Here is a 23,089-nt window from a genome sequence, read left to right as displayed (position 1 = left end):
TGGATAATATCACATCACTGCTACCCTCCTCCCTGCCTTCCTCTTCCACAGTGGAATCCTCCTCAGCAAGTGCCTTCTGCTGCTCGGAGGGGTGGGGAAATGGCTGCAATTGTGCTGGTTGTGGGGGAGATGGCCAAGATTGCGCCCGTATTTCCTGCAGGAGCGCTCCTGTGATCACGCACGTCTTCCCTGCATGAATGCAACTGTGATCATGGCCATCTCCCCACTCGGAGGGAAGGGGAGATGGCCGCGATCTTGGTTGCCACCCAATGCAGAGTTTGTGACCCAAGTCAAAATTTTCATGAAACTTTTGTTCGTGACCCGATTTGGTTATGAACCAAGGCATTCATGAGCCGAGGCACCACTGTACCATCCAGAGAAGAGAATGACCCTCTCAGAGTCTGGCCTGCCCCACAGGGACTTCTGGCTTATGCTGCCCCATGGTCTGCCCAAGCATATTCATCTGCAGCCACATCACCTTGGACTGTTGTGGAGTTCTCCTGCATCACTTCACAATCCTTGACCTTACCGATTGCTTGGGTTTTACATGAGGAATGGTTAAGAACATAAGAAGAGCCCTGCTGGATCAGACCAAGAGATTAGCATGGCCAAGGATGTTTACACTGATGCAGTAGACATGCATAACAGCCCTGTGGCACATGTATATGATTGGTTGTTATGCCAAATGCCATGAGAACAAGCTCCCAAAGCATAGGGTATGCTAGGTAAATTTCAATCCAGAAGGAGTGACCCAATGGCCTGGACTAGCAGCTTGAATAAGATAAGGAAGGAATGATGAATGCTGGGATTCTTGTGGAGAAAAGGCAGTGCATACCCCAAAGAGCTTTCCCCTTGGAGGGAAAGGGCAAAAAGAGCTATCATTGTCCTGGGCAAGTACAATAAACCAACTGGAGATGAGGGAAAGAAACAACGGACACCTGGAAATTGCCCCATTATTATTAGCACCAAGCAAAAAACAGGCCAGGAGCATGCCTTTACCCACAGAAAACAGACGTGAGCAGGTGGCGGACAGCAGATAACTAAGGTCAGCACGACTAATTAAGCACCCATTGAGAAACAATGGGAACCTTCCCATTCCCACAGAGCAAGTTCAGGAAAAGAATATAAGAACCAGAAAGTAGGAGCGGTGGCCTTCCACCTGAATTGTGGACCATTTGCACCCATCCTGCCTTCACAAGGGTCTGCTCTTGAGAGCTTACTGGCTAGGACAACCAACAGACAGATAGTTGCCCTAAAATCTCTCTTTTTTCCTTTAGTCTCTATCCATCCATAAGTCTATTAGGCAGAAGGCTTTGTATTTCTTCAGAAATGGAGAGCAAGATGGGGTTGCAATAGGAATACTGACTGCCTGGACTACATTGAGTTAAGTGTTGATACCTGCTCTATATTTCCTTGTGAAAATATAGGAAATGTTGTTTCTTTTGTTTCTACATGCATTCTAAGTCTGTATGAATGCAAGGCTAGAGCGCATTTCCCTTGGTAGCAAGTGTTAGACCCAAGCAAAAGATCCCAATCCTCCCAAGGGATCTGGGAAGGCTAGTCCCCCCCCCCCCCCGCCCCTTTAAGGTGTATTGGAGGCGTATTGGCATATTGTTATGCCAAGATTACCTGGTGTAACAGCCCTAGATGGCATGGTTATGAAATATCACCTGAGCAACATTCTCTGGCTAGAGCAAGCCACATTCATGGAAAGCCATAGTTATGAGAAGGTGACTTCTAGCTTACCATGAATAAGTGAGCGTGCTTGTGCTATCACCCCACGTGACTCCACCAGAAACACATCCTAGCTTAGAATTCTGGCTTGTGGAAAGAGCAATAGGCCAGAGAGCTGAGTCTGGACATAGTAGCAAACAAACCAAGGGCAGATGTTACCTTTTGTGTCTGGATGCTCCTGCTAGCAAGACTTGCCAAGCAAAAGCAATTGAGTAGTAAGCAGTGGCCTGCTTGCTCATTCATGGCAAGCTGCTGCTGTCAGTAATTCTGTCTTATTGTGAGATCTGAACTGGACCAGTCCGGTTTAACATTGATAGATTGGACTTCTATTGTCCCTTGTTGAGTTTTCCCCCAGAATAGTTTATTCAACATACTACTCTGGACTTATTTTAAGTTTCTTCTGTCTTGAATGAAATGGACTGACTGTGGATGAAGAAAAAGAATTAACTTTGTGGAAAATCTTTCACAAAAAATGATTTCAGAGAAAACGCTGTAGTAAATGAAAATGAAAATCCATTTTCTAAAAAATGTAATTGCTTGGGTTAAAAGGCATCTGCCTGCATTTCTTTCTCACTTAGAAAATTTGTTTTCTCTCCTACAAAACAACATCTCCACAAAAATATGGGAATTTTTAAAAGCTGTTTGAGGAGAGGATTCAAGCTATAATGGAAAAACCCAATATACAGATACATATTTTGAATTTTAAAAAGACTGTTTGGCTTCCCACTGTTATCCATATATTTTCTTTAAAAAACATAGACCTGGTCATACTGAAAATCTCTGCATATTCAGCAAGAACAAGAGCATATACTAAATCAGTATCGGATAAGGCAGGATCCTTGTCTCAGAGATCCTGTTTTGTGCAAGCACTGGCACACCCATCTCCCCCTCTCTCTCCTTCTTTCTCCTGAAGGTGGGTGGATTGCCAACCTAATCCTGATCAGAAGAGATCATTTGGCAGACTTCTTCCCAGCATGTTCCCATCTTTTTCATTGGTGTTTTTCTTCCTTTCCAGGGATATATAAAGGACACTGTTTTCGGATCAACCACTTCCCTGAAGACAATGACTATGATCATGACAGCTCTGAGTACCTTCTCCGTAAGTTTAAGTAGACATTGAATACCTTCTGAATATCTTCTCCAGAAACATGTTCAAGTGGACATTGGTTGCAGAGATGGGACAGGTGTTGCTTGAGTGTGCATCATATTCAAGAATAACTCAGTCCAAGTGTGATGATTGGAATTAACACAAACTGATACTTTTTTCCTTAATGGCAGCAGCCTCCATTCAATGCATTTTGAAATTTCTGCTTAATCTTTAAAATTCTGACAATCAGAATTCAGTTTAATATGTTGAAAATGTATAATGGAACAATTCCAAATTGTGAGATTTTCCAAGAAGCCCATAATACTCATGAGAGTGTATCAGTTGGATGCTGTGGTTTAATAACTTAGAAAGACATGTAGCCATGTCTGGTTAGTTCAGAACATTATGCAAAATTCACCCACCATGACCTCTGCTCTGCACTCCGTCATATGGTCCCTTTGGCTTTACTGCCCCTTGTGGCCTGCCCCACAATCCCCCAGCCCCCAAGCCTTCCTCACTTACACAGTCTGTCTCCTGCACCTGCACACGGCTTTCTGCCACCCTGAGTACCACACTTCCTTTCTGCTCCTTCATCATCCATCCTTCTGTCAGATCCCTGCTCCTCTGCCAGGCCCTGTTCTGCTGCCTATTTTAGAACCCACTTCACAACTCAGTTTCTCAGGTTATCTGCCTTGCACATACTTCCTACTGCCATCAATATGCAGCCATTCCTGCCTCTCATCCAAATGGCAAGATTTGCCAAGCAGACTGACTTTTCACCTTCTTCACAAGTTTACTCGAAACTGGTCAATATCCTGTTCCTGAGAGTTTCTGGCTGGGAAGTTGGAATGTTTCTGAATATTCTACAACATCCCAGAAGCTCAGTTCTTTGCATGGGAAAGAGAAGGTGTGGCTTACAGGTAGTAGTTAAACCCAACTTTTAAGCCGATTGTATATGACGCTTCCAATGACTTACAAAGTAGCTTGGCATCTCTGCCCCAAGCCTAGTGAAACTGCAAGTAAGCAGGAAAAATACTCAGAAACGGGGTGGCATGGGGGAGGATAACTGAAACTGGAGATTGTTCAGGTGTTCAGGATGACCATCCTTTGGTACAGGTTCTGTGACAAATTATTTATTCCATTATCTTAACTGGTTATGCCTGCCTACTCAGAAGAAAGCCCCAGTGAGTTCAGGGGAGTCTTAGTCCTGGATAAGTGGCTATAGGATTGCGGCCGAAGCTTAGGTTGAATGGTGTCTCTATGGTGCATTCACTTTCACCATTCAAATGCAATCATGAGAGGAAGATGCTAATTAACATTATTGTGTTTCATTAAAGATATACTATTTTCATTATAGAAGTCATTTTCTACATTGACCTCAGCCACTAAGGATTTGAGTGTGCAGACAACGGCATACAGACATAATGTGCTGTGTCACAATATTGTGTATATTAACAAGATAAGGCAAGTAGCCCCTAGATCAGCAGCCACTTTGGCCGTAGGCCACAAATCCTTATGGATGCCAAAAAAAGTGAACCGTGTGCCTTCCTTATGCTTTCAAGCCACTGCAGAGTCTTCAGGATTCAACAACAAAACATTGAAAAAGGCACAGCCTCATTGTCTGTCGACATCATATTAAATTCTACACATTCTATTCCATTCTGCCAGTAAGAATTGGGAATAAATCTTACACTTTCTCACAACTGAAGAGATTATTCTTTTAAGGCAGAAATCATTATTTGGAAAATTAGATTTTCCTTAAGTCCTATATCTCAGTCGTCAGTCACCTGCCCCAGTTTTCAATTGATACTGTGCTTGCGTTACGCAATCAAGTTCTGATGACAGCATATGGCGTGATATTTACTGCAAAAAGAGATCAATGTGAGCCCTTTCCTTTATTTTTTTAAGATGAAAAGACCAGAATCCTCAAATTAGCACTTCAGTAGTATTTATGAAATTATGTCAAATGATGGTAGATGAACTTCTGATGCAGTGTTCATAAAAGTATTTTCGGCTTAGCTTCTTGGGGAACAAACCTTTTTACTTCTCTGCAAAGCCAAGCATTACTCAGCTAAGAGTAGTTTCTTTAGAGAGCCAAAGATGGTGTGACAGAAGCATCCGTGCATGTGTTGTGCACATTTATTGTGCCACTGTCTGTGAGTAGAACCAGAAATTACAGTAAACACAAGGCTGCTGCCAAAGCTGGAAACCACGCTGAATATCCAGCCTTTTCTCCCCAGCTCATTTAGGCGCACTTACCAGAGCTGTTTCCCGAACCCTGCCAGCATCCCTAACCCAGCGATATGGTGGGGGCAAGCCATGGACATGCACAATATGGTGATTTCATGAGTTGGGCCCATTAAGGGAGCAGAAGAGAGAATTCCACTCCCTGCTCACCTACCTTTCGTAGGGTTGTACAGTTCTGTAAAAATGATTTAATCAGGGATGACACTGGGGTGAAAGAAATGTGTGCGCACCATGAGAAGCAAGGTCTCTGTCTTCAATGCTTAGGAATGATTACCTGCCCCAGCCATTCTTAAAGTAAAAAAAGTCCATAAGAACATGTATGGTGGAGATAATCTGGAGCTAAGGATGAACTGTGAAGTGACTAAGTTGGTGGTTGGCCCCATTCAGAACCAAAGCAGGCAAGTCTACCATGCGCCACAGCAGGTTGTGGCAGAGGGGACTACTTTGAATTTTCCAACCACAGCTTGTTGTATTGTCCAAACCCACAAACCATAAATCTAGGGCAGGTCATGGTTTCTGCAAGCATTGTTTGCTGTTGTTGTTATGTGTCATCAAGTCAGCTCCAACTTATGGTGACCCCATGAATGGAAGTCCTTCAAAATGTCCTGTCCATAACAACCCTGCTCAGCTAAATTCTGGGCTGTGGCTTCCTTTGTAGATTCAGTCCATCTCATATTTGGTCTTCCTTATCTTCTTCTGCCGTTGACTTTCCCTAGCATGATTTCTTCTCCAGGGTGTCTTGCCTTGTCATGATGTGTCAGTTTTGTGATTTTTGCTTTTATGGAAAGTTCTGGCTTGATTTGATCTATGAACCCCTTGTTCAACTTTCTGCCAGTCCAGGGTATTCACAAAACTCTCCTCCAGCATCATGTTTCAAATGCATCCATTTTCTTCCTGTCAGCTTTCTTTATTCTCCAACTTTTGCACCCATACATTGTGATGATCTTGAACTTGGTCTCCAGCAAAATGTCCTTACACTTGATGATCTTTTCTAGTTCCTTCATTGCTGCCCTTCTAAGTCTCAGTTTCTTCTACTTTCTTGGCTTCAGTCTCCCTTTGAATTGATGAGTGAGCCAAGGTATGTGAAATCTTTCACAACTGTGTTTTTTTCATTATTAACATTCTGTAATTCTTCAGTGGACATAATTTCTGTTTTCTTAATATTCAGCTGCAGTCCTTCTTTTTCATTTTCTTCTTTCACTTTTATCAGAGTCATTTCAAGTCATTGCTGCTTTCTGCCAGTAGTATGGTATCATCTGCGTATCATAAATTAGTGATGTTACTTCCACCAATTTCCACTGTTCCTCTGATTCTAATCCTGCTTTCTTTATCATATGTTCTGGAGGGAGATAAAATGCATCGTTGTCTGACGCCTTCGCCTATGGGAAACCATCCTGTTTCTCCATATTCTGTCCTGCCTGCAGCTTCTTGTCTGTGATGCAGATGCTGCATCAGGACAATCCAGTGCTGAGGCACCTCCGTTTCTTTCAGGACCATTCACAGCTTCTCACAATCCACACAAAGGCTTTGCTGCAGTCTATGGAGCAGACCGGTCTTTTTCTGAACTTCTTGGTCGACCACATATATTTGCAAACTGATCTCTAGTGCCTCTTCCTTTCTGCAATCCAGCTTGGAGGCCCGGCATTTCTCACTCCATTCAGGACGGTATTCTTTGTTGCAACACCTCAAGCATCACTTTGGTTGCGTGGGAGAGTGATGCAAAGGGCCTGTGGTTGCTGCACTCTTTTGCCTCTCCTTTTTTGGAGATGAGGATGTATATTGAACCTTTCTAGTCTGTGGGCCATTGCTTTGTTTTCCATATTCACTGACATACTTTTGTTAGGATTGGACTGATTCATTTTCTGCAGCTTAGAATAATTCTATTGGTATCCTATCTACTCCAGGCACTTTATTCTTCACTAGTGCTTTCAGAGCAGCTCCCAATTCACTTTCTAGGCTCTTCTTCATAGGAGCCTACTTTGAAGAAGGTTGTTAACCTTTCTTTTCTTCTGAATATTTTTTCTGCATATTCTTTCCATCTTCTCTTTATTGTCTCCTCATCAGATAGTGTATTTGCTTGTTTACCTTTTAGCATTTCTAATCTAGGCTTGATTTTCTGGAAGAGTTTCTTGTCCCCCCGTAACCCTTTTGTTGTTCTCTTCTGTTTCTTTACACTTGTCATTGTAATAGTCTGTTTGATAGTCACTGAAAAGTTGCATTCAGGGTTCTGACCATGTTTCTGTCATCTTTTGCTTTTGCTTCCCATCTGTTCTTAGCAACTGTGAGGTTTCTTCTATCATCCATATATGCTTTTTCTTTCTTTTTGCTGCAGGAATTGTCTTTTGGCATTCTTCCCTAATACTGTCTCTGGTTTCAGTCCACAGTGGTTCAAGGTCAGTTAAGTTGAATAATGCAAATCTGTTCTTTGTGGGCTTTAAATTCCCCAGGGATGTTATTAAAGTTATGTTTTGGCACTGTGGTGATATTTTTCAGCTTTACTCTGATTTTAGATATCAAGAGTTCATGATCACTACTACAATCCCCTCCTTGCCTTGTTTTGGCAGTAAGAATATAACTTTCTCAGCTTCTGCTTCCAAATACATAATCTTTTTTATTTCTGTATTTGTCAACTGGTGATGTCCATGAATATTGTTGTCTGACTGGTTGCTTGAAGTATGTATTTGTGATAAACAGCTTGTTGACTTCATAGGATTAAGGACTGTTTAACTCTCGTATAACCCATGATCTCTAGGTTTGGACAACATGATAAGCCGTGGATGCTATTTGAATATTCATCATGGCACCTGCAGGCACATGATTATTATTTAAGTAACCCACCATGATCCACAGATTTTGTGCAAATGCAGCCAGAGTTTGAAAAAGATCACCTCAGAGTGACAGCTTCACTAACACCTACATCTTCTCACCTTTACTCAAAAGTAAAGGGAACTTGATCTAGATTGAAACCCTAGTATGGGTAACTTTTCGTTCCCTTTTGCACTCTAGATCTGTATCTGGGGTGCTCTTATCTGCAATCTGCACGGCTACAACCTGATTGATTTGAGTGGGCATTTCTGGGTAAACTGCAGTCAAGCAGGAGGGAGCCAATATAGACTGGGGCCAGAGCGGAGTGCCAAAGGGTGAATAAAAATCTTAGCCATCTCTAGGATCTGAATCCAGTCCCTCACACTCACCTTTGCATAAAAAGTCACATCTTGATGCCATGTTACTCCATCTCAGCAGTAGCACGACCAGCGAGGTCCAATGTGAAGTGAAGTGAAGCAAACGTGAAAAGGTCCAGACTGTGACCAAACATCCCAGGCACAATTTCCGAGGCAGCTGTCCAAGAGGCCTCAGAATGCTGGACAGGCCCCTGATGTTTCTCTTTGCAATGACAGCAGCTGCCTCTATATTGGAACCAGTCCCAGTTCATGCGTGATGTTGCCTGAACATCTGTAGGTGTCCCCAGGAGCCTAGTGGACCAAGTCTTAATCACTCCCCTTGTCTTTTGTCCTGTCACCTAGAAGGAAGCAGAACAAGATGTGTGTGATGCCACGGATGTGTAATCCTTGCCACAAACTCTGCTGGGTGCACTGTGATTTCCTCACACTTCCCCATTTGCTAGGCAGGTGTAGTAAAAATTACACTTTGCAGTAATTTTCAGAAGAGGCTGGCTGGAGCTTCAGTGCGTCTCCCAGGACCACACAAATACAAATGCAACATTTGAAAAAATCCCCCCACACAAAATGAAGCCGTGAAAAAATGTTGTTTTGCACTATTTGTTTTCCCCTCCCAGGGAAAATGTAATTTAAGTAGGGAGAACATAAAAATATGCAGTATTTTTAAAGCTCTCTTAACAGATCTAAATGCATTTTAGGAAAATAAAGAGCAAAATCCTGTGGATTCCCATCAATATCTAGGAGGCTATAGGATTTTTCTGCAACCTCGGAGCTGCAGCTCTGAAGACCAAGCCCTTCACTGCCCCCTCACAGCTGCTCTGGAACACATTGCACCAGCTGCCCCCTCCTGAGTTCATGACTGGGTCTCAGAGAGGGTACCTGGGGGCAGGAAGGGGAGGAAATCAGAGCCATGGACTTACTCCCATTTCAGTCTGCATCCCACCCTCCTTCCCTGCCACTGATTCTAGATGGCCAGAAAATACCTGGCATTAGGCACAGAGGCGGAGAGTGCCACTGCGATGTCCCACACTGGGCATAGGATGCATTAAGACCGGGGACAGAGGATTGCACCCAAAATGCATTATGTATTACATATTGCATATGTATTGTGTATTATTGCACCCAAAATGTATGATAACTTGGTTTGCTCATAAAATTGTCTTCAAAATAAAAAAAAGATTTTAAATGAACATGGTAGATATACAATTATTGTCTGAATAATTATATTCTTAAATTTAATATGCCAAATCTGCTAATTTAATGAGCAAACCATTTTAGGAATGTGAAATATGCTTGCTTTATAGCCATCAAACCAGTATACCTGATTAACAAATGAGAATGCTCTTCTCAGCAGTAGAAAACCGTGGTGATTCTTTGGTAAATCAGCAGCAAATTTTGCCCCAGCCAACACAATGTTCGTTGCACTTTTGCAATGCTACTGGTGGCAACAGAATCTGCAGCTCCAACACCATCACACACTATTTGTCAGGAATATGTAGCTGAAAGGAAATCAGATGGATGGAGAAGCTGATAGCTTATAATGCAGGTGAACAAAACTGTTGAGAGCAAAGCCAGCCTGCATGAGATGAAACTCTGGGCTGCTTCCTCTCAGAACATTTCTTTGGTCCACCACAATACTTAGATGCAGGCATGTATCCCAAAACCGCACTGAAGTGAAAACATGGCTGGATGAATGCACTCCTACTGCTTGTTGAATGGGACATCCCACATCCTCTCCTGCCCTTGCTTTTTTGAACAGGGTTGTGGCTTCAGTTCTCTCTTGTAAACGTCCTTTTATGCTGGTGTTTGCTGATCTTCAGGAAATTCACTATTGTTGCTGCATTTACTGTTTTAGTGTGTTTTTGCCATTTTAATACCATATTTTTCCTCCCATGTTTTAGTGTTATGACTAAGGCTGGGTTCCCACTGAATGCAGTGGGCTTCCTTCTGAGCAAGCATGCACAGGTTTACATAGTGGAGCACAAAGCAGAACATCCAGGGCCTCCCTTAGTGTGATTTTAAGCCTGTTATGTGGGTCTCAGTTGCACCTATTGGGCCATAAACGCTGATGAGCCGGGTTTTGCCTCTGTGTTGTTTTCCACCATCTGAGCTGGTTCTTTTTCTCCGAGGGAGCATATGCCAGAGTGCCCATCCTTCCGGCCATGAACAGCACCATCCCACAGCCCCGAGATGGCCTCTAGAGGGCCACAGGCTTGGTGAGATTCCCGGCTCCATCCCTGCAGAGTAGCTATAAGCTTGGAGCAGGGATGTCCACCATGCCTGTCCCGGTGGCATGGAAAGGGCCATGCCAGCTGCTCCTCTGAAGACCTAAAAGCGGCCTCTGGGAAGAGGCTTGGGGGTGAGGAGATATAGGGGTCCTGGCAGTGTGCCAGTGTCCTTCCCTCCTTCTCCAAAGCACTGCAAACAGGCAGCTCAAACTGGCTGGGCAGGTGCTTTACAGGGCAGTAGGAACACGGAGGCCACTTTCGCATCATGCTTCTCCCCCCCACATAAGATGTCCCCAGTCCTCCCAGATCAGAGGGCTACAGGCATCCCCGTAGGACTGTGCCCTACATTTGTCCAATTCAGGCTGTTCCTCACAGGCGAAACCCACTCGTATAGCATTCAACACGGACCTCGCTGTCTTTGGGACTTAGCCCTCTTCAAGCAGTCCGAAAGCCTAAGTGTGGAGGCTTTGGACAGCCCTTGTGTGGATGGCACTAAATGGCTGAACTGCCTGCATTCTGGAGGGCGTATAACTCAGTGGCAGATCACTGGCTCTGGCTGCAGAAGGTCCCAGCTCGATCCCTGACCTGTCCTGGGAGGACTCAGCGAGGCTCCCAGCCAGTGTAGTCCAAACTGGGCTAGAAAGGCTGCAGGTCTGGTTCAGTGGAAGGCAGCTTCCTCTGCAGCCCTACCTGTTAGCACTGGCATGTTCTCAAAGCAAGGCAAGCTGGCCCAGGTGCAACGTTCACGTTCGCTTAACAGCCATTCTCATACACTGTAATTGCTATATATTTTGCATAGAAGAAATAAACAAGGGCTAAATGAGACCCTCTGTCAAGCTAGCCCAGGGTCATTTTCAGACTTTTGAAAATACGCCTGGGCCTTGTCTACGCACTGCATCTCACCCCTGGGACGCTCAACAAGATCCAACTGCCGCTGAGCCTCGAGGTGCCTGCGAGCTGCCCTGCAGCTCTGGCCGGAGGTGATCCGTTGCAGAATCAGTGAGCATTTGCTGGGCTGATTGCAGCTTACCCTTTATGGTAATAGAGAAGGAAATGCCAATTATTGCCTTGTGGCAAAGCCCACCAAAAAGAAATTGTGAGCAAACTACAGAATTGCCTCACAGTATCTCTCTTTCTCTGTTGCTTAAGTCAAAGCTGAAGTTTGAAGTCCGTTTTTTCTCATTCTTCAAGGGCAGCTGACTTGCCCCTTGCTAACCTTTCCGGTATCAGCAACCCTCACAGCAGCAGCTTCTTTCTTTCCTCCTTTGTCTGTATTCTCCCCCTCTCCTCTCCTTTGATCACCTCAATTTTCTTTGGCTTTCACCTGTAGCCCTCTGGGGCCCCTGCCTCCCGCCTGCCTGCCTGCCATGGCAGCCCCAGCTCCGTTGTAGCATCCTCTGAAAGGCAGCAGAGAAACAGCCTTCAGAAACACGGGCACCGAAGGGGGGAACAAAAAGATTCTGTCTAAGCGAACAAATGAGTGCAGCGAGCAAATGAGTGGCAAAGGATCCCAATTAGTCTTTAGCAGCCGGGGCTGCTGGGGCACGCTCTGCTAAGCATCTTCCCCCAAAAGCCCAAGCACCGTGTCTTTGCTGCTTCTGCACAGGAGATGAATAGGTGGGGTGGGGCAGATCCCAGGACAGCTGTCAACTAGTCCATGGGCTTAATTATCCACATTTGCATGTATCCAGTGGCTGCTGGTAATGCCGCCTCTGTGGCATTACCCAGCCGGTAGCCTGCTCATGCATTTTTCATTGCTCCTCCCTGCATTAATTTGTGGGTTATTCTTTATAACCTCTTCAGCGGGGAGCTTGTCAGAATGCGTTTCCACACACAGTGGCTTGGGAAAGCGGATTATGGTAATAACTCCAAATTTTCCAGCAGAGAGGGCAAAACATGTAAGGAAGGCGAAGGGAAGCCATATTGCTTTTGCGGAGGCTTCCTCTGTTGGACCTTTTATTCGGGGTCCCCATTCCCACTCTCTAGCACATGCCTAATCCATTAGGATGCATCAGGCTTTTGCATACGTCCTGATGTGCTTTACTTCTGCTAAACACATTGATGATGCTTGAATGCAGCAGCTGTTTTATGTTTGTTCCATACGTTCCTGCAAGCCTTTGAGCTTCAAACACATGGTACGTCCAATCATGCGTTTGAAGCTCAAAACATACATTTTCACGATCAATGCACTGGTGCAGCACACAAGGACGCGCTTCTTGACCACCGTAACATCCCAAGGTGGTGACCGGCTGTCATCGTTCTCGCCTCTTCTCTTTCTCCCCATCTCTCAGGTATCGTCCGTGCCTCCAGCGTCTTTCCCATCCTAAGCACAATATTACTGCTACTGGGAGGGCTCTGCATTGGCGCTGGAAGGATTTACAGCAGCAAGAACAACATCATCCTCAGCGCGGGGATCCTTTTTGTTGCAGCAGGTAGGTCGTCAGCACCGCTCGTCACCTGTTTGACTGGTAGCGAGCTTCATCTCTATTCCTGGGACTCGGAATGCGGGGGAGGGTGATGAGCCGGAAACCATGACAGCAAAGGCATCGCTTTCTGCTGGGCTGGATCCAGTTGGCACTCAGGAAAGGAGGCAGGAGGCCCCTAGCTTGGGCTGCACATGCATTTTCAGGGACACGATGGGCTCAAGGAAAAGCGGGCGCCACCCCTTCCTGCCATCAGGAAGCCTCTGCTGGGTCCAAGCTCTCTACTTCCAGAGACAGCCCTTCTGTTTGCTGAGGGCCAAGTCAGCATCCTGCACCGGCCCTTTGCTGGTGCTAACACATTAACCCAAGGGGAGGGGTACAGCCCAGGAAACCGGCACGGGCGGCCGAGCTCACTTGGAGAGAGCTCAGCCGACTCGTCCCATTCCAGAAGGGGTGGTTTCAGCAACGCTTCGGCTGCGCTGGCCAGCAGTGGCCTCCCATCGCACAAGCAGCCGTTCCTGCTAGCCCAGACACAGCACCGGAGGCTGCTCCCTATTTTTATCGTGCTGTCCTCCAAGAAGCTCGAGTCAGCATACAGGGGCATTCCACACGCGCGCGGACTGGCAATGGGGCCCAGCTTTCTCCCAAGGCGGCGCTTCCAGCCAAGCGGTTCAGATTCAGCATGCGAGATAAACAGGAGAGAAGCAAGGAGCTGGCTGGTGGCTCTGAAAAGTCAAGGCGAACCAGTGCAGTGAGTCAGGCAGGGAGTGAAAGCCAAGCTGTCCTTGGCATGGGGAGAGGCAGGGGGTGCATTCCTAGGCCCAGCAAGGTGGCACCCGGCCAAACAGGCAGGCCCATTTCATCATGCCAGACATTCCCCCGGTTTGGCCGACACGCGCTCTGAGCCACTCTGAGGGTGGAGTCCAGACTCTGGGAAAAGGTGGGGGGCACTTCAGTTGGAATCAACTCTCCGCATGGGTAGAAGCTATGCCCATGGGTCGAAGATATAATTACTCTGATTTAGGCTTTTTGTAACCTCTCTCCTAGAAAACACCCCATAACCAGAGGGCTAAAGAGGCAGGGCTGGCGTCTCTCATCTTTTGATTTCATTTGGTGCTTTCCTAAGGCATGAGTCGCTCCAGTGCAGAGGACATGGAGGCCTTGTGGCCAGTGCCACACTGGATGGTTTGAAAGGGCCTGAACAAAGTGCTTTCGGAGGGTTTATAACCCTCCTTGGTAATTGCATCTTAACACAGTGCTCAAGAAGCCTGATGCTGACCAAGTATGCAGTTCTTCAGTTCAGTGAACATGCATAAGCCATGCATTTCACGTTGGACGTGTGCCCACTCACCCGGATCCTCAGATTTTAATGTCTGAACAGCTGCAGTTCCCACTAGGTAAGAGGAGCTGAGGGGTAGAGCTTGGCTGACCATGGAAGGGCTGAAGGCAGGAATGGACCCCTCCCTTGCTCCTCATGTCACTGGGAACAAGAATGGGGTCCGGATATGTCTTGGAATAAGGCTCAGAGTCGACAAAGCAATTTTTCCAATCAGGGCAGGTTGCAGGGGTGGGAATAGCCTGGCTTGCCTCTCCAGCTATTAAATGAACTGGAGAGAGATGTTCACACATGAATAGAAATAGTTCAGTCGATCTTTTATTCTGGGAGTATTGTGCTAGATGCTGTGCTTCTTTCTAATCAAATATTTTCCCTTAATATTTAAAATCAGTCTTTTTGGATTGTGTGAGTACTTGCTTCCAAGCAGGTGAGTACATAGGAGTCCTGGCTGAAAGGATTTCCAGCCCAGCTCTGCAAAGTCAGACATAATGGAAGTGACTGAAAGGACGAGGAAACTCTCAGCCCTTTCTTTGAAGGAGTGGTGCATGGTTGCTTATGCTTAGGAATCTGGTAGTTCAGCAGAGATGATGATGAAAGGAGAAGCTGCTCCTTTTGACACTGCAGTTGTGCTCAGTGGTAAATCACAGCAGAGGAGAAAGGCGGGGCAGGCAACATGTGGCCAGATGTTGCTGGATTGCAACTCCTATCAGCCCTAAGCAATGGCCAGGAAAACAGAAGTGATTCCAAATAGATCTGGAAAGCCATGAGTTGCCCATCCCTGCTCTATACTGACGCTCTCCATAGAACTGGCTTAAAAAAAACCCTTTTCCTGTGCTCTAATTTTTGGACTGCTTTGCATCTGCCTGAAGCGACAAAGCTGTCTGCAAAACCTGGATGTGCTGTAACTGCCAAAAGAAACTGAAGGTGTAAGCCAACCAAACGCTGAAGGATCAATCATGTTTCAACAGCTTATTCTTATATGCTTCCTAAGAGCCCAGCTTGGCTGTCGAAGTCAAAGGTGCTTTCGCACAGGCATAGGAGGGTACAACTGAAAAGGGATTGCTATTGAATTTCCATTGCTCTGCACAACGGTGGAAGTTTTCTTCCCTGCTGCTGTGCCTCCCGTGTAATGGCCAAGCCGGTTCTGTCCCTGGCATAGGAAAGTTGCTGGGTCTGAACTCTCCTGTGAAAACAGTCCAGCAGGGATGTGCTTGGGTAGCTACAGGAAGCTGTCACATCCTGCCAGATCACTGGTGCTTCCATCTCAGCCTTGGCTGCTAACTGGCAGTGGCTTCCAGAGTGAGGTCCTTCCAAGTCCTGCCTGCTATGTTCAAAACAGGTGCTCTGCTACATGGAGCCCTGGCTCTTCCTCTCTACAAGTGAGCGGCCCTGTAGTGTCTGTACCAAGTGGCACATGGTGATAAAACCAGACCTGTGCAATAGTGTGTGCTTGTAGAAGCCCCACTCTAGGCCTGGCTCCATCCTGCCTTTCTTCAGACACACATATTACAAGGACACTGTGTTATTACACAATATGCAAGAAGGAACCAGAAGAAGTCCTCCTACAAATCTGAATGTCAGGCTCCCTCTTCTACTAGAAGGTGCTTAGTACACAGTGGTCAACACGTGTTGCCATCAAGACAGAAATCTGGATCTACCATCTTCTTTCTGTTAGTAAAGGGATGCCACTACTGCAATGGGACTTCCACATCTCCTCCTCTCTTCCCCCTGCTTGCCCTCCAAATCCACTCTGAAGGGTTGAGAGGAATAGGGCCAGCAGAGATTTGGAGGGCAGAGGAGTGCAAGGGGGAGGCAAGCAGGCAGAAGTCCAATGCCACCCAGTGGTCTCCTGCTGGCAGAATGCCAATGTTGAATCCCCCCACGGGGATTAAATTGAGAGAGGTACATCTGCCTTGTAATGATCTTGAGCATTAAGAATGGTAAGTTGTGATTAAAGATGTATGAGAATTCCATTATCAGGGTGGACTCTTGGTTAATTTTAGTTTCATTCCATTTTCCACCACCGGCATCAAGTCACTCTAGCAAGTCACTTTGGATTTATCAGTTTGGATTTAAAAAAAAATAGTAGTAGCAATTTCTGTGTGTTCATGGATTTTTTTTGGGGGGGGTACTGTGATTTGCACTAATGGGTTCATATTATTCTGAATGTTCACATGTTTAAATATACACATTTTGTGTATTTTTTACATTTGTCTTTAAAATTGTGCAAATGGGGTCATAACTTTTAAGCAGCAGTCTTTCTCAAGTCTGCCCACCCTCTGTGTGTTTTCTGTATGAATATTCGTGTCAGTTTATCCTCTCCACACACTAGCCCAGCAAAGCCGCATTCTGTACTTGTCACTTGGGTGGCCGCACCACCACACTTTGCTTGGGAAGTGCTGAAGTGGAGGAGGAGACTGACAAGTCCCCTGGTTCTGCTGCACTTAACAAAGCAGTCTGTGGAGAAGGTTGGAGGGCCAGGCCCCATATCCCACATTATCCAACTGACAAGCACCAGTTCTGGTGAGCAGGGAAGTTCATCTCTGTGACCATCTGTGGATCTGCATCAACCTCCACTCCCAACACCCTCCCCCCCTCCCAGAGTCCTTCACCAGCACAGCCACTCAGGTGGGCCCTGCTCAACCCTGCTTGAGTACACCCCTCCTAAGCCCTCAGGCCACTTTTCCACCAGTCACTCTTAGCCTACAAGCTTATTTTCTTATGTGCCAAAAGAGCCTTTCCGTCCCAACTGCCTAAACATCCCTGTCATTCACGAGCAGTATCCATCCGGCTGCTGATCTCGCAGAAACTGGGCTCCAAACTGTGTGCAAGAGCAGAGTCTAGTCAAGGTTACATTTGCACAAACGCAGTTGTACGACTGCTTGTGCACTACATTGGCACAGCTGTTATGCTTGTGCAACCAGTGGTGTAACTGCTTAAACAAGCGCAGCACAGAACCACTTCCACAACAGCGGTGTGCCACCAGTGCTGTTTGAGTTTGTGGAGTGTCACTGCTGGATGCTGTAGAAGCTGCCCATCCCTGGGCAAACTGCTATGCTCCATTTAAGCCTCAGGAATGCACTGGCCCAAAATTAATTTTGCATGAGCTTTCCTGTCAAAGAGCAATATTAAGAGCTTGGCTGAACTAGCATTTCTCGGCACTGAAAGTCCACAAGAGCACAAAGCCCAAGAGGAATCAGAATTAAATGCAGCGGGACTGAGGCACGCGCACCTGAATGACTCCCTGACTTGGACAGGCATATTTTCCTAAGCGACTTTGTACTCCAGAAGATGTTGAGCCCATCATATCAGAAGCCCACTCGCCCTTATCACTAGCACAGTTGGAGACGCTTGCCCAGTGAAACGGAGGAGTGTGGTTGATCCATTCACAAAGCTTCTGCGCTCACACACTAGCCAGCTTTGGACAACACATCATGGATTGTCAGGCATTATTTAACTGCATATGCAGCCACCACTTGGGGGTCGTCACATCCTAAGAAGCCGGTCAGTATTCACTGACCATGAGTTATACAAAGCTTGGGTTTGCACAACTCAACCACCCCTGAGTAGGGCTTGTCTGTTCAAAAGTATGCCTGCACAAACCCCACGCACATCACCACCTCACTGTGAATTGTATGAACAGCTCCACTGTATTCATTCCCTACATACAGAATGTGTATGGGGAGATGACGGTGTGGAGAAATAGCCCCCACGTCATTAGCAGTTGCTGTGATCAGAGCCCCAAACATGTGAAAATTTGCAGCCTGCAGCTCCGATAGATGTTGTGGTGGCAGGCTTAGCAACCAGTTTGAGACTCCTCTGCTGATCCACATGGAGCGCCTGCGTAAGAAGGCATCCACATTAATTTCAGATCTGCAGACAGAGCTTCCTCTGATATGGAGAGAAATGAAGAAGAGCAGAGCATTGTGAGCACACCAATACCTAATTTGTGCAGACAGCTACACTCCTACGAAATAATACCTAAGTCTCACCTTACTGTACTTCCAAATTCTTATCACCTGCACCTTCCAAACCCAGGGACTTAAATCCTTTGTTTTCTTCTATTCAAAAGGGTTGCTCTTCGAGAAGAACGCTAATAAAAGCATAACGATATAATGGGGAAATTAAATTCTCTCATTCCTCCTCCCGTGACAACATTCAGTATTGCTGTCTGGAGGCGCTCAGCCCTCTGTTTTAACAAGCAGCCCACCATGCTACTTGCTGTGAGAGACCTGGGAATTCAAGCATACCCCTCTCCTGCTAGAAGTGACCCCAAATAGCAGGCTGCTTAGCATTCGAAAATGTATCAGTGGATTTTTTTTTTATTTCCTGGGAACGCAGACCTTTTTACAAACATAGCGTGGGTGTACAAGCATTGCCTCCAACTGCCGGGGGCTTGAGAAATCTCCCTTGGTAATTACATAACTCCTGTCTCCTTATCAGCAGTTATGACACACATTAAAAAAGACATTATTTCTTGTCATCCTAAACAAGGTGCCTGTACATCTGAGCTTGGCCTTCTCCTCTGTGGTTTGAATGGAGCAGATGGCTCACTGTTTTAAATGACCATCTTACTGTGTAATATTAGGCTGATTCACATGGTCAAATAAGCCATGGGGGCTTATTTAAATTGCAGCATGTGTCAGATGCATGCATGATGCAATTTCCAGAATCACGGTCTGGATGTGGATTGCCGAGTTACCTGAAGCCAGGTGGCACAGCTTGTTGGAGGGGAAAATAACCCATGGGCTCTTGTTTTCCCCTCCAACAAGCCATGTCACCTGGTACATGCCCAGCATGCCCTAATAAGCCACAGTCTTTTAAGTAAGTCACCATGGTTTATTTTGATCATGCAAACCAGGTTATTCTCATTGGTTTCTTTCCCATGATATGATGGATAAGGAGCTCCTTTCTTCATTTTATTTATTTATTTATTCAATTTGTATCCCACTCTTTTTTGTTCTGGATTTGGAGCACCCCAGAACAAAGTGGCTGGGGAGAAGAAGCCTTTGGGAAGGCAATGTGATTCTGCATATCACTCAGACCCACCTGTCTTCCTTTTTCTGATGAAATAGCTCAAAATAGTCCCAGGCAAGCCTGGAAGGCTGGAGGAAAGATGACCAGAAATTCAGGGAAAGACAGCATTTGGAAAGGAAGGGGTCTGCATTCCTCCCTCCCCACTCCTGTTCTTTAGTTCTTTCAGAGCCAGACTCCACCACGAGATCAGAAGTTCAGAAAAAGTGTCTGGATTCAAACAAACCCTTGCTATGATGACCATCAAGACACAAGGTCTCCTTGCTTATATTTGATAGGCACTGCTTCACAACATGGGAAGTGTTTTATCCATTGTAGCTGGCTTCTGATGCAAGCCCCAGAGGACCAGACCACCGGGCTGAGAGCCAGTGTGGTATGGTGGTGAGAGTGTTGGGCGGGGGACCTGGGGAATCTGGGTTCTTGTCCCCACTCAGCCATGGAGCTCACTGGGTGACTTTGGGCCAGTCACTGCTTCTCAGCCCAACTTCCCTCTGGTGGTGTTGTGAGCATAAACTGGAGCTATGTAAGCTGCCTTGTGTGCCTCACAACAGGAGAAGAGATGGGATATAAATGCAATGTTGTGGTAATGATAAGGAGAGCAGCAGCATGCAGTAGTTCCAGCCATTGTAAAAGTTGGTCCTGCCCTGCACGTGAGGAAGCATGACAGGATAGCGGTATCATTTTCAGACAATGCAGTCTTGGCTCGATTTTGGACATGGGAAGCCTTGGCCAGCTTGTACTTCAGTTTTCCTATCTTTGGCAGAGATGAATGGTAACCACTGAGCTCTTCTCCAGTTCTGCAAAGGTGGAGAAAAAATCCTGAAAAAATCCTGGCATTAATTGGCTGAGCTGCTGTGATGGATCAGGAAGTTCAGTGGCTCAAGGAAGAAAGCAGTTTGAAGGACTGCTTCTGGGCAGGAAGGGAAAGTTGTTTGTTGATCTGGGATTAAACCACATGTGGGCCCTGAGATGCTTGGTATGGCTAAGTTAAAGAGCAGGGAAGCCAGATGCAAGGTGGATGGAAGGAGGATGCATTCCTGGAGAGCGTCAGGAACCGGAGAGAAGGGGAAACGGGAGCTTCAAGGAGGCAGTGGCTAATGAGCAAAGAAGCAAGTTGATGTAAAATGGACTTAAGAGTAAGACAGATGATGATGGTTTGGATTGCTCAGGACTCTTGGCCAGGAAATATAGGTTTGCTGACCCCATAGGTCTGCTGCACTTTTAAGAGTTGAGCAGAAAAGGAATTCAGGCACACATTATTGTTGTTGTTGTTGTTGTTGTTAGAACATTTCTATGCTGCCCCTTGCCGAAGCCTTTTTCCAGTATGCTTTCTCCAGTACAGTCTGCTTTTCCCATAATACAGGATTCCAAGCAGAAGATTTCAGATTCTGAATCTGAAGTGAAAGAAGAGGACAGATCAGAATGCATAGCCAAAACCCCACAGTCCACAATGCCACAGTCTCAGAGTAGCCAAGCAGCTGGTCAGGACTTGACCGTTTCTGGTTCAGAGGAACACACTGTAGAACAGGGTGCAGCAGTTTTTGGAGTACAGCTCCCATCAGCTTGAGCTAGTGCTCAGGGATTGTGAGACTTGTAGTCAAAACATGTGGAGAAGCTGGGCTAGAAGGAAAAATATAGTTTTGTATATCTTTCCTCACATGTTCCATGTTGTACCATGATGTGTACATTTCAGAAACTAACATCCTCTATTTTCAGGGCTTGTACTTACTGCACAAGATGACACATAATTTTGTGAAGATATAATGGATGGATTAGGCTTCTTAAACAGGTTCTCAGGCCATTTGCAAGGCCAATTCAAAGTGCTGCTTCTGAAAGCTTTCCGTATCTGGGGATCAGGAGAGGTGAAGGGCTGCCTGTCTCTACGATCCATGTGTGTTTTCCAAGACTCTTTCTAGAGTGGTCCCATCCAGAGTTATGCAGTAGGTGACTGCTGGGAAAGAACTTCTCAGTGGTGGCAACCCATTTGTGGACCATCTCCCCAGAGAGGCCTGCCTGGCACCTACGCTGAGATCAGGCTAAGGTGCTGTCATTTTTCCATGCCTTTTAAGCTATTCTAGATCCACCTAGTTTTATCTTTACCACTTGTTTTTATGTTACTGCTTCTGTCTTTTATAGTTGACCTGTTTTATGGTTGGTCTTTTCTTAATTTGTTAATTTATTCTTGTTCTAAGCTGCCCAAAGATCTTGGCAATAAATAAATAAACAAACACCAAAACTTCTTGGTTTTAGCACAGGAGATAGTCCTGAAGACATCTCCCTGTGACATCTCCCCGAAGAACTGTGGGAACCATCTCAGCCAGTATCCAGAGTTTTATCTGGATACCTCAATTAAAAGTAAGATGCTTTATAGCTTAGATGGGATATCTAGTTTGCAGTAGATATCCTGCATCACTTGACTGTATCCTACTGAGCCCTAGTGATTGCAATCATGATTGTTTCTTTTTAGAACTGTTCCCCTAACCAGACTATTTTCCCTCCTTCTTTCTAGGATTAAGTAACATAATAGGAATTATCGTCTACATATCCAGCAATGCAGGTGATCCTAGTGACAAGCGGGATGAGGACAAAAAGAACCAGTACAATTATGGGTGGTCTTTTTATTTTGGAGCCTTGTCTTTCATTGTGGCAGAAACAGTTGGCGTTCTAGCTGTGAACATTTATATTGAAAAAAACAAAGAACTGAGGTTTAAGACCAAGAGGGATTTCCTTAAGACCTCTTCCTCTTCCCCTTATGCCAGGATGCCAAGCTATAGATACAGGAGGAGGCGATCCAGATCAAGTTCTCGATCAACAGAGCCTTCTCCATCCAGGGATGTTTCTCCCGTTGGCATGAAAATGGCGGGTTCTATTCCTATGAATGAAATCTCCATGTACACTCTGTCCAGGGAACCCTTGAAGGTCACCACAGCCGCAAGTTACAATATGGAACAAGACGCTGGTTTTCTTCAAGTCCACAATTTCCTTCAAAAGGAATTCAAAGAAGGACTTCATATCAACATGGTCAACAGGAGAACAACACCGGTTTGAGGGGATTTGCTCACTTTTTCTTAATCAAACAAAGGAGGAAGACAAACAAAATTATTTCATGCAGTTCTTTTATACATGAAAAGCATGTATTTCAAAAATGCTCTTGCATACCTCAAGAAAAAAAATCACATGAAGAGGTTGCAGCTAGAGACACTGAAATATTGAAATGACCTGCAGATACAGAACTATACATTTCTAGCTGATTTTTATAAGCTCTTTCAAAAATTTGTTTAATTGAAATTCTCAGTCTCACCCACATACACAAACACAAACACAAGCAATTTAAAATCAGCAGCTCTGATCCCTGCACTTTTGTAGTACGTGTAGCATAATTTGTGACATGGAAAACGTTTAGCTAAGATAGCTTTTTAAATGTTCGGTGTGGGCTTTTTTCTATAATGCTGTCCTTTGCTATAAACCCAAACCAGCCAGAAATGCTGCCAGGTGTCTTTTGAGCTGAATAAAGAGTGAATTGATATTTCCCAAGAAGTAACTTCCTCTTAAAAAAGAAGTCTAACTATCTGGGGACTGTAGCACATAATTTTACTGGGGTGGCTCAAACTTTGCAGGACTCTTGACAAGAAAACCAGTGAGGTAAAACTCACTTAAAACAGGGTTTTGTTATTCAGCCTCAGGGCCAGGGGGCTGGGGAAGGAATAGTGTGGGTTCTCAATATAAAACCCCTGTACAAAGTGACTATAGCCAAGATTGACTCAATTGACCTGTTTGGATAAATATGATACCCTCCTTTCCCTGCCCACCAGTATCTGTTG

General features: G+C 45.6%; 1 protein-coding gene across 1 annotated transcript in view; it reads left to right on the top strand.

Moving 5' to 3' along the window:
• The window catches only part of CACNG4 (calcium voltage-gated channel auxiliary subunit gamma 4), a 90,441-nt gene extending 68,125 nt beyond the window's left edge, over positions 1-22,316 (top strand). The window contains exons 2-4 of the mRNA XM_044449565.1: positions 2,750-2,833; positions 12,767-12,907; positions 21,778-22,316. Coding sequence (XP_044305500.1) covers positions 2,750-2,833; positions 12,767-12,907; positions 21,778-22,316 — 764 coding nt within the window. The remainder of the gene's footprint in view (positions 1-2,749; positions 2,834-12,766; positions 12,908-21,777) is intronic.
• Positions 22,317-23,089: the final 773 nt, after the last annotated feature.

The sequence above is a fragment of the Varanus komodoensis genome, unplaced genomic scaffold (assembly GCF_004798865.1).
Source record: "Varanus komodoensis strain SLA01 unplaced genomic scaffold, ASM479886v1 scaffold59_1, whole genome shotgun sequence".
In the NCBI taxonomy this organism is placed as follows: Eukaryota; Metazoa; Chordata; class Lepidosauria; order Squamata; family Varanidae; genus Varanus; species Varanus komodoensis.
Note: the sequence above shows the minus strand (reverse complement) of the source record. Positions and strands in the feature narration are given on the sequence as shown.